Here is a 12,396-nt window from a genome sequence, read left to right as displayed (position 1 = left end):
TGACTTCAATATTCAGGGGGATCATATAGCCTAGGAACATGGGCTGTGGTCCAAATCAATTCATTTGGACAGATGTCTTTGATGCAATGAAACTGTTGGGGTAGATTCATAGCTTACCATTTACAGTTAGCTGATGCTATTATCCAGAACACCTTAAATGTTCAGTGTATTGCTCAAGGACACTGCGACAGTAAACATGACTGCCGATGGGCAGGTAATAGGTGTTGAGGGACTTAAAGTGTTGATATTTTGCTTACAGGATGCTCTTAGTAGCCATTTGTCCATTTAGCTGCCAACGTGCAGTACAGTTTATAAGTCGATGCTTCTTTATGACTTGAATTTTAATCATTGTTGTCTTACTATGGTCACTGAAACCTGCTCAGATATATGTGTGTGTGTCTTTGCTTGAGAGGACCGGAGGTTCACAGCAGTTGCCCTCCCAACAGAGCTGAATAACTGACAAACTCTATTACACCAGAGAGGTGAGAGGATCCTGAATGCATAATTGAACATTAATTAACAACTGGAGTTACTATAACTAATGATAAGAATGATGGCACATGTAATGAAACTGGCCATTTGCATACTAAAGCAGTATTCTGTTCTTCTTTTCTTGCTCTCCCTATATCCTGCCTGGCTCCCCTTTATTTTTTCTTTGTTTCCTTTCTTCCTTGAGGACAGCATAACTTCCACCAGTTCCTCCTCTTTCCAGCTCTGCGTGGGACCTCCTTGTGTCACGGAAGGCCAGAGTCAGCCAGAGGGCATGTATTTTTCATACTTGTCTGACTTCTATTTTGGAGGTCTGAGAGGCATCGAGCAAAGGATTCTTTGCTTATCTATTGGGTCTATTTCTCCCCTCATCATGCTCGATGGGGTGCCTTCCAGCCTCCCACCACCCTGGAAGTCCAGCCTACAGGCTTCCATTCAAATTCATAGGGAGCCCCCCCCATCCCGAAAAAACAGAACCAGGAATGGACCCAAGCTAGGAACCAGCCAGCCAAAGAGACACCAGGATGTCTGCAGGTTTTAGAAAAGCACTGCAGACACTGAGCAAATGCACCGTGTCACACATGTGCTTCCAGCCTCCTTCACACACTCGTATTCTGCTTCTCCTCAGCCTATTCATTTATCTCCTTTCCATCTTTCCACTGCAATGAACATACCTTCATCTCTGCTTTCTTCCCTCTTCCTCATAGTTCAAGCAGTGAGTTATTCACTGAATATTTACAGCAGAGCCCACGCAAGGGCTGAACAGAAAGTATTTTGATAAAAAAGAACAAGAACCACAAGATAGCGTGGTACGTTCAGCATGCCCACTGTCTCAAACACTGTCTAAATTATAAGTTGCACAGATTCTGACCTTATTGCAGGACCTGCGCTGTCTGCCTGAGATCTTCAAAGTGTCCCTTTAGTGACTGTGGTCAAAGGGACTTGTTTAACAAGACACCTGATATATGTGTTAAATGTGGTCTCTGGTAATCATAAAAAAGAAGAAAATGAACAGAGCCCATAGCAGTCCACATTTTCAATTCGATGCATAAAGTGCAGTTAAAGTAGAAAATGATGAATAGCAGTGATAAGGGGAATCCAGCTAAACCTATTAGTGTCATTGATTTACCAAAGATATGCTCTTATCAGAGTTAAGGAGATGTGCCAGAGGACTTTTAAGCTTAGATAACGCTGTAGAAAAAACCGTACAAGACGCCTAAATGATATGGCAAAATATGTCATTTCAAACAGCTCGTGGAAGCTCTAGATTGCGACGACACCACTATCAGCACTATAACATCACATACCCGTGACTTCCAAAAAAATGATTGCAAATCCCTGTTGACAAATTAATCAATGGTTAATGACTGTAAAGGGTTTAGTACAAAATTACTTGGTTAGGTTTGTTGGAAAATTTTTGATATTACCAAACATGCTCCAAACCAGTCAGAAAGAAAAAAAAGATGAGAATTACTGAAATCTCTCATAATCAAAACATTAAAAAGAAAATGTGTTCCTGTTTGAACCCAAAACTGATGGAGTGAGGATTGGTTTTGAGCGTCTTAATACTACTTTGTTTCAGGAAATCAAGAGCAGTGTCTCCATGTTAAAGTGGAATGTTTTGTTAACACAACCATTCACTCAGACTATCTATATCTATATATGATGTATATGATACGCAAATCTTTACAAAATGCTTTACGTAAAATTTTGCAGTACTTGCTGTAGGATTCATGCAGTCTTGATGGTCATCAAAAACATCGTTGTGGATCAAAATTTTGGTGACCATTAATTTACGTAGAGGTGACGTCCACTGAATGTGACACATGAAACAACTGCGAATGGAGAATGTAACATCGCATTAACAGTGGGATGATAAAATGAACATAATACATGAGAAAATCAAAAGAATTGGGATTTATAATAAATGCTTTCTAAAAACATATTGGGGTTAAAATTGATATATGTGACAATTTGTCCGAAATTTAATTGAGATTGGCCCACCCTTTAAGGAGGAGATAGGGTGCAAACAGACATATATACACACATGCGCTATGATCATTATAGCAAGATGTATACATTATCCAACTGGACAGGACAATCTGCCATAATTTCATCATTGTTAAATATTGTTAAAAACTGTCTTTAGTTTCAGCTATTTTTGTCCATCCCTTCTACTTAATCTTAGTCTTCTTGTCTCAGTGATGAAATGCAAATGCATGCAAAGTAGACTGAGAGACAAACAGAAAGATGTTTATCTCTCAATCCACATTTTGTCATTAAAATATCAAATGCGTCAGATATGATCAAATTAGCTTCATGAAAACCAGGTGAAGGAAGCAACAATAACAGGCGTAAGATTGTGAATTGCTGGCGTTCAGCTTGGATGGCCCCGTAGAAACAGATGATGGCTGTAATCGATGTGGACACCCAGAGAAATCCTGCTATTAACTATGCTATAAACAAATCCTAGGTTGGGACATCAACCCAGGCAGTTGGCTGAAAATGCTCAGCTATGGCACCGGAGGCATCATTTGTCACTCGAGTTATTTGTTTGTATGAAATTGCTTCAGGTTTTATCTGTGCGCCCCTGAGAAAAGAAGTTTTACAGACAAAACTTTACAATGCTGTACTCAGAGCTGGCTCACTGTCCGATTGTGATTGACTTCTTGGGTTGTTATATTCACTTTGGCTTGTTGAATTTTACAGTTTGGGCAGTCTGATTTAAAGCAGACTGTTTTGGTGTCTGTATCAGCCTGTTATAAGCAGGTTAATAGTCACTTCAGTTATTATTATTATTATTATTGCATATTTGGTTTTGGAACTTTTAAAATATGATCAAACCATTACATTAACTTTATGGTTTAATCCAGGTAGCTGGCACATTATAGTCCAGATTACAGGACTTTTCTATATGTGTTTGCAAGCTATACAAAACGGGGACTGTTTGATCCTCATAAAACAGTGTACATTTCCACCAGGACATTTTTTGAAGTTGATAAAGTGTCACCATGTTTTATCCTTTGTACAACATTTTCCGTCAAGGCTGTGCAAATCCGTTTTCTTTAAATAATTTCTCATTTAGTTCTGAAGAGAATTTAAAGTTGGAAAGAAGAGAAAATCTGTCAATCAACATCTCTGGCTGTCATCGATCTGGAGAACTATTTTCTCCTGACTTTAAGAAGATAGTCAACAAAAGTGGCTATTGTTTTAAAGATGATTTTCTCTGTGAGTGTGTTTCTGCCTGTGTTTGTTGCTCTCTCACTTCTATTCTGCCATGTTTAGTTTAGTATCCTGACAACTGTTCCAAATACATCCATTTAGGAAGTTTAGGGTTTGGATGATGATCAGATTTAGGAGATACATGAATGCAGATGGTCAAGATTAAAGAAGGGCCTTAAAAAGACAGAAGCCTAAGAAATGCGTCTATGTGCTGAGCTTATCTTGTGTTTGTGTGTGCGTATGGATGCCAGTGAATTTTCACACAACCATGCACAGCGACAGGCACACGTGTCATCAGTCTGAATATGAATATTCATGTGGTTATGCAAGCACGCGCTTCAGCCAGACTTTGGCATTAGAATTGGTGAGTCACACTCGAGGCTCCAGTAGAGTCACAAAATTTAGAAGTTGTCTTTACTGATCTAAGAGTTGACTTAGGTCTGTAATATCTGTATGTAATGTGTGAATATTCCTCCCCTTTTCCTTTATAGCACTGCCTGATCTGGACCGGAGTGAGCGCATGGCGTGAAGGACCATGATGCGTAGAAAATCATCATTTGAACAGTCATTTGACTGTAATGAGCTGCTAGTGCTACCAGTAACCTTGTTTTTGAGCATGCATACACCTGGTCTCTTGGTTTGAACTCACAGCCTGACTTTAAAAATGACCTTTTCCCACTTAACTGGTGAAAATGTAGCCTTCTGCAATGGGTTATGATGGAGATTAACTATGTTGTTGTTTTCTGTGTCAGAAGTGCAAAAAGATATGTTACTTAAAGCTAAATTAAGAAACGTGAATTATTTAGTAGCTCATACATGCATGGCTTAATACCATATGTGGACTCTTATTGCTTTTGTTGATTTATTCGGTGATTACATTTATCTAGTACGATCCATATTTCCAGGTCTTTGCTGCTTCATTTATGCTTTAAAGCCTGCTCACTATGTGACCGTACTGTTATGGACTTTAAGGTGACTTAAACTTGTTCTTTACACTGTATAATTAGGACTGAGTGAAAGACTCGGGCCTTTAGTTGAACTGACATTTTGTGTCTCATGAACAATTGTGAGTCTCAGCAAATAGTTGAGAGCCTCACTAGCTATATGAAGTGATGCTGCCACTTCTGCAGGCAAAGGCATGAAGCAGTCACAAGCTGCCAGACATCATTATCTTGCCCAGCAGTCCGTCATATGGTCTTGAGCTGGGTCAGAATTATGGATTTTGCAAAAAAAAAAAAAAAGACGCCTGACATATACTAACAAAAATAACAATTTTGCCAGTGTTTTCAAATGGTGGAGAGCCCTCATTTCAGAAGCCACATCTACATGCATAGGAACCAACACTATCAGGATGCTGATGGGATTTTCCTTCTATCACACTGTTCCAGTAAAGAACAAAGACTTACCAAAGGTGGTCTGCCTTCTATTTCCTCAGTAAAACAAAAAGAAAGTGGATAGTAAAGAGAAAAGCTACCTTATTGAACTGTTGTACACAACATGCAGAGGCGTATTGTACTCATTAAGGCCAAGTATATTACAGAGTGAGACATCCACTATTGAATATTGCTTTTCCTTCCCTCTCCTACATTTCCATCCATTTCCTAACAAAAGCTGTCTAAACTTACAAAAGAGCTTTACCTGCAGTAGCTCTGAACTTTGAGGGCTCCCCTTCAGCTTTGCAGACAGAAAATAGGAGGTTGCTTTCACTTTTCATTACAGTTTTGTGAGGCAGCCAGTTACTGTAGATTCGTCTGGCTTTCAGAATTAGGTGAAAAAAAGAGTCACCCTTATTTAATGCAAACAGAGAAAAGAAACAAAAATTGCTGCTTCCAGGTGCAGGAAACAGATGTATTTGATGAGAGATGTCTGTAGTGCTAACAAACTGATGCAGTAATTGATAAAGACGCACAAATAGAAAGGCTTTACATCAGAGCAAGGCTGCTATCAAACTGAGATGTTGTCAACTCGAGCATCTTCATCCATCAAACTACAAGCTTATCAGCAGTTGGAGACATTTATCTTTTCTCTGAAATTGGACTAAATCCCAAAGCAATGGTATCGCCACTATCTGAGGTATGCACATGTATGGAGAGATGTAACAACACACCACCTGTACAGGCTTTAATGGCATGTATAAACACCAGCTTGACAATTACATGTAAGGAGTGACTGCAGGGATTCTTTCCAAAGTTTACTAGTCATGCATTTACTAAGGGCTGTTTACAAAGGTAGTAAACATACTGCATCTGAAACTGTAAATAACAAAAAAATTTGCATGTTTCATTTTCTGATTTTTATGTATGTATGTATATATATAACTGAGCCTGTATGTCTACTTTTAACCTTGTGCCGATTAGAGAAAATCCAAAACAAATTCACCTTATTCTTGTTTTTTTTGAAAGTCATTAAAGATGCATGCTGAACAATGATTCCACACTGGAAAAAGAACAATTCAAAGAAATCATTAAAATCCTGAAATTAGTATGACATTCATAGCCATGATGTGTATGTAAAATTCTGATCACAGCTGCAGGAAAGTAGAAATACATGTGCCTAAACTGTCAAAAATTAGTGTGTGTGTGTGTGCATTTGCCTATGATTTTCAATGTGACTCTGAGATCTTTATCACCTATGGACACTTGATCCTGACATTTTTTATAAACAGTGAGTTTCATTGAGATTTATGACATGCAGATTGCAACAGAAAAAAAAAATCAAGCAGTGTTAGTTCAGACAGGCTGGGAAGTCAATTTCAGCCACAGTCAAGGCAGGGCAACTGATCTCAATCCCAGCTGGTACCTCAGCACAGCCACACCTACCCCTACCCTTCCAACTGGCTCATATCTCATATAGAGGATGCTATTTGAGCTGCTTTAGCCTGATCACAGCCTGGCACATTTGCAAGCCACTTTGCAACCTAGCTTCTCCTTTCATCAATCTATTTATAGGCATGTCTGTGCTCAATGATGCTCTGTGGTGGGAGTCTTGTTACTGCAAAATTTATAGAAATATCAATCTCCTTGTATTCAGATCTGATAACGAGTACTGATTGCACAATTCTTACCTGAGGGGTTGAGCAGTCGCCAAGTGATTGCAGGATCCGGCCTGCCACTGGCCAAACAGCTGAGTGTCACGTTAGTGCCCTCATTCACCGTGATGTCATTTGAGACTTGGTAGATGCTGGCTGGAACTGAAGATACAAGAGAAATGACATCAACGTTAAGAATGCATGAAGCTGCTTTACTCCCATAACGTTCTTAACCAAATCTGCCACACAGTGTTAGATGGGAACACAAGCTAACCTGGATTCTGTCAGTTAAAAGTATTCATTTAAAAAAAGCTTTAAAGAACTTTTTTCCCCCTGCTGCTATGGCCCTCAAAGGTATTTACAGTAAACTTTCTTAACCCAGGATCCAAATAAGCAATTTAATCCCCTGCCCCGGGGACCCGAGCTCATGAAAACAGATTGCGTCTCTTGTCATACGGGGGCCCACCAGACGCTGCAGATTCTGAGTTTACTTTCAGAGAAGTAGGTTTTTAACATATGATCAAAATTGAAGGTTGAAATGAGGACTCTGCTATACATGCGTGTGTATTTGACACCGACGTTCAAAGCAACACGGAGCTGTTTCATCTCGACACAGATCATCCTGCCTTGCATTCACCGATTTACACATCGCTCCTGTTGCTGTCACGCCCACACAAGCAAACAGAAACACGGAGAGGAGGGACAGCCCTTTACTGCCCCCCCCCCCCCCCCCCCCCGGACACACACACACACACAGAAAACAGACAAACAAACTAGAAGAATTAAGAAGCTACAGTCAGCTTTAAAGTGAGTCAGCAAGCTAAGGTGCAATCAGTCACGAAAGGTGTAGAGAGAATTAATTTTTTTACAAACTTCAGTTGATTTGGCAGGGATAAGGTATTGTATATGCAGATAAGAAGCCAAAAATACATAAAATGATCAATGACTTTGGATTATGATAAATGTTGGAATGTGCATTATGCAATGGAAAAAGCAAGTCTTGAAAACTATAAGTAAAATGGGTGGATTTCAGGTTGTGTGTGTGTGTGTGTGTGCGTGTGAATGTGAGGTTTATATTCCTTTGGGCTCAGCAAACCTTAAGCCATGTTGTATCTACTAACACTACTAGCAAAAACCTGCCCTATGGACAGTTTTTTTTCAGGTCTGCAGTGGTTGTTTGCTTTGCTCATGGATTATAAACAGACATGTATGTTAATTTATGTTATTATTTTGATTTTCATTATATCACTGTATACAGTCAGATGGCAAAAGCAGCTATTCATTCACTGAATAAATGAATAATACATACATATAATTCTTCTTTGCAAGCTACATTTTCATTGTATAAGACAAAGTAATCAATTATAGGCATTATTAGCATCATTGTTTGATAAACACTTATTTTCAGATATGCATGACAACACATTCCAGTGACCCCAACTGTAACTATACTTAATTTTTATAAATCACAAAACATACTGTAAATGAAAAGTATTACTTTTGCCATTACGATTACAACCCAGCATAAAAAAACCCAACCAAACAAAAACCCAAAACAAAGTAAATCCCGTATCGCGCATCAGACCTTGTGAGAGCTCACGCCTGCAAAACACGAAAGCCTGAAGTGCCACGTCTACTCGTTGTGTGCAGTTGTTCGCTTTTATTTTCATTAGAAAAGCTGTACAGTAAAAAAGTAATCTGCAACTTTAGAAATCATTGTGTTCATGCACTGAACACATGCATGACCCACTAACCTTCCAGTCAGCAGATGGGCTGCTCTACCTGACAGGAAGCTGTGCCTGGCTACACCTCAGACCAATGAGCTCATTACTGTGAGGTAAACGTTTCTCCTAAGGGTTATGGTGTTAATCACTAGTTGCATTACGGTAACATTTAAAGTAATATAGGTAATAAAGGAGGATATGTCTTAGAGTGTGGTCATGTTGTGATTGACAATCCAGATTTCCAGAGATCCAGATTTCAGCTATGTGACGCCAAACTTAAAGAAAAAAGATGGCGTTATATCAGCTTTTTTTATACTCTCTATGTACTAAACTAATCGAGAGTGAAAACGTACTTTCAAAGTCATAGAAGGTTTTGTTAAAATGAACACAAATTAAACACCTGTAGTTCACGGCCTGTAATATATAGCAATAATTACATTCTATATTAGTGTGCTGGTGTGGAATCTGTTTTATCTGCGATTGAGCAAAACAAAATCATCATCATGAAATAATAAATGAAAAAAATGACTCTTGATAAAACATAACAATCATGCTTTGTGAATATTCCATGGCAACAATGTGCAAAAAGGCTGAATATCCATATTTATCCATACTTCATTAAACGGACAAACTGTGTTGTATTTTCTTTTTCATTTTTCAAACAGTTCAGTCCTTTCTTTCATGTAACATTTATGGTTAACCATTATTAATTTGAAAGTCAATTTGGGTTTGCCCTTAACATATGAACTACATGCACAAAAGCCCTACTTTGAGAACAAATATTACTGAAGACCCTCTGAAGCCAGAGACGTGGAATTTTGAAGCCATTTTGACTGACCTGCATTAACGCCCACACAAGCCTCTACCTCACCCCACACAGAACCCCGGTTACAAAATAAAACAAAAAAACGAGCATCTGTGCTGCAAATCCAGGCAGAGCAATTGACCAAAATCGATGAATATTTATCAAATCATCCAAATCATTTACACATAAAAATCAAAGTTGGTAAGTAAACCATTAAAATGTATTATTTATCTACTTAAAAGGGTCAAAGTCCCCCAAAATCAGGTGTAAAAAGCCTTTTTGGAACTTTAACAGACTCTTCCAGCTTTCAACAACTGTAGTCAATTTGTCCATAAACACAGCACTTAAACCCTTACTGCTCCATTAAAGTTGCTCAGTGGCCCTACAATAAAGACTGTGCTGCAATTGCGCTCCAGTTGTGGGTGTTATCCATGCCAGGAGGTATTTTGACTTATTTTTGCAGTGATGCATGCTTTCAGCAGCACACCATTCGTTTTGGTGCCCAGACATGGTCTCTTGTGTTGCTGACTTTATAACTAACAAAAACATAAATGGAAAATCTGCACTATGTGTAATATATGTACTACTGTGCTATTTAAATGTAATAGGACTTGCAGTGCTGAACTGAAATGAAGCTGCCATGTTCCTCCATATCGACCATGTTTTCCAAGAAGCAATATTTCGCTGGTTGTATCTTTCAGACTGCTTCTCCAGCAAAGTTATTATAGAAGCTTTGTCTCTGTACAGCATTACTAAAAGCTTCTCCCCAACTAGCATGTCTCTCCCTCCATCCTATCCCGCTCTTTCTCACACACACACACACACGACAACCCCAAGCAAACAATTTCTGTAATACCGACTGACAAGACAGTCACAATCGTTCCAAACAGCGTTTTAAATGAAGTCATACAGAGTTATCGCTGTAGTCAAATGACCGAGCCAAAATGAAGATGGGTTTATCAGATATGCTGGGATGAAATGGGGGTGGGGGTGGGGTGGAAGCGTTCGATCGAGGTGACAAAAAAAAACCAATTGACTTTTTTTTTTCTCACCTCAAAAACAACCAACGCCAGGCAGGAAAGTTGATTGGCTGAGTCGAAAGTGTGACTGGAGAATTAATCCTCGGAAACATAGATAAAAATGGATCTGGGAGGAAACAACTGCTCATACTCTGATAACCCTGTCACTTCTATAAATGGGAGAGACGGCTAGATTGGGGGAAAGAGGAAAGGAGACGAACAAAGCAATACACTAGTGAAGAAAAGAAGTGTGAATGACATTTCAGCTCTAGTGGCCACATAGTGCCTGGTGTCCAGATGTCAGGAGTGGAGGGGAAGGAGGCAGAATAAAGTGAATTGTAATCTTAGTCATAGGCCAACCTTCAAGGAACAATGTAGGAAAGGGCAGCTTTTTTGAAAAGTGCTTTACCTCTGTAACTATAGGGAGGATGAAATCGACAGTGCACAGCGCTCTTTGCTGATGTTTGCACGATGGCAGGGCTCGGGTGAGTTATAGAAAAAATATTTAATCTTAAACTTTATACAGTTCACATAAACAATCATTTCTCTACACTTTGGGGAAAACATTCTCAGATGTACTCCCTTTTAACTTCATTTGTCTCGTGCACTTCCAAAAGCAGAATTTATTTTTACCCATAGCTAAATATACCACAAGCTATGGTTTAAAAGGGGCAGTTTTCCATTTCAGGTTCGGTAGGTTTCCTTATGTAAAAAGTCAAAATAAATATATAATATGTCTTCTTTGGCTAATGATCTCTTGTTGTGTGATAAATCTCTGATGTAAACTGTATAAATATTCTGACCTCGCTTTCAACTCACATTTCAAACTTCAAACGGAGAGAGCGAAAGACAGAGAGTGAGATGCAGCAGAGCGAGGCAGAGGGGTAATTAGGGAGGAATGTGTTTGTGTTTTAGGTTTGTGCATTAAGTGTGAGCATGCACAGATGAGAGAGGCAGAGAAACAACCACAGGCAGTTCCTTAGTCCTTGTGACTAAGTATTCACCACAGGGATGCTTGGCAGGCAGGGCAGTGAAAGCAATAAATGTCTGTCTTTGCATGATAACAACTCACTTTCCTTTATAACGGTCTCTAGATACAGACACCTATTACATTACAAAATAATCAAACCAAGATGATAATGTGGCTCATGAGTTATCATCTAGATCTATTATTTATAAATAGACGGCACATCAAAAAATAACTTTCAAGCCAGAGATTTGCTATATTACAGGTTTTGATACAATTTAAAATAATAATGCCAACAATCTACTTCATCTGTAGGAAAGAATCTGAGCATTTTACCACCTGCCTTGCTTTAATCACAGAGAACTTAAATGTCAATAAACATTCTAAAGTTGTTCATTCAGCTTGAATTTGTTCCAGTCCAATATTCCTGGAAATGACAACGATTCAAGGACACACTGCACCTTAAATACCAACAAAAGTGTTAACAGCAGTGCTTGAAGTACTGTGCAAAATATGCGAGGACGATTTCGAGGGGGTTTAACAATACAACCCTTGACATGTGCAGATATGGCAGAGAGGCATTTGCAGAATCACTTAAAATTTCATGTCTACTAATAAGATTGGAAAAATCAAAGCATGCACAGAACAGTTTGCGAATGTGTTCCGCCAGTCTGTATTAATTATACATGCAATCACATGACTGTGTGCAATGAGCAATGACAAATCACAAAACATCTCCTTATGCAAAAATGGGTTCATTTGGAACAATTTGCAACAGTGTCTCCAGTCTGCCGTAGATGTGGAGAAAGTGCTTGTAAAAAGGGACTTTTAATTTAAATGTAGAGTGCGCTGTGCAACTTAAAAGAAAAGACTTGGGGAAAAGAAGCTGAGTTACAGCTTAATGCAATTTAGCAATACTAAGATGTTTAATTTGGCCCTTTCAAAACTGCCTCTTGAACAAAAGTCACAACATGGAGGAGGATGATTAATGTGAACGCTCTGCACTTGTGACGAAAAAGCTAGAAAAGCGGTTTGACCTGCAAGTTAAAGACAAATAAATACACCAATAATACAGGCATCATGCCTGATTGGTGATACAGAAAGTGGAACTCTGTCAATCACAGACAAGACTGGACCAATAT

The 12,396-nt window shown here is 38.9% G+C and overlaps 1 protein-coding gene across 3 annotated transcripts in view; it reads right to left on the bottom strand.

Annotated features, from left to right (window-relative positions):
* Window positions 1-12,396, bottom strand: part of lsamp (limbic system associated membrane protein) — a 1,252,509-nt gene that overhangs the window by 31,674 nt on the left and 1,208,439 nt on the right. For all 3 annotated transcript variants that reach the window (XM_030743581.1, XM_030743582.1, XM_030743580.1), the window contains one exon: window positions 6,776-6,901. In XM_030743581.1, the coding sequence (XP_030599441.1) occupies window positions 6,776-6,901 (126 nt within the window). The remainder of the gene's footprint in view (window positions 1-6,775; window positions 6,902-12,396) is intronic.

The sequence above is a fragment of the Archocentrus centrarchus genome, chromosome 13 (genome assembly GCF_007364275.1).
Source record: "Archocentrus centrarchus isolate MPI-CPG fArcCen1 chromosome 13, fArcCen1, whole genome shotgun sequence".
NCBI lineage: Eukaryota > Metazoa > Chordata > Actinopteri > Cichliformes > Cichlidae > Archocentrus > Archocentrus centrarchus.
The sequence above is the reverse complement of the archived record's forward strand: the minus strand, read 5'-3'. Positions and strand labels throughout refer to the sequence as shown.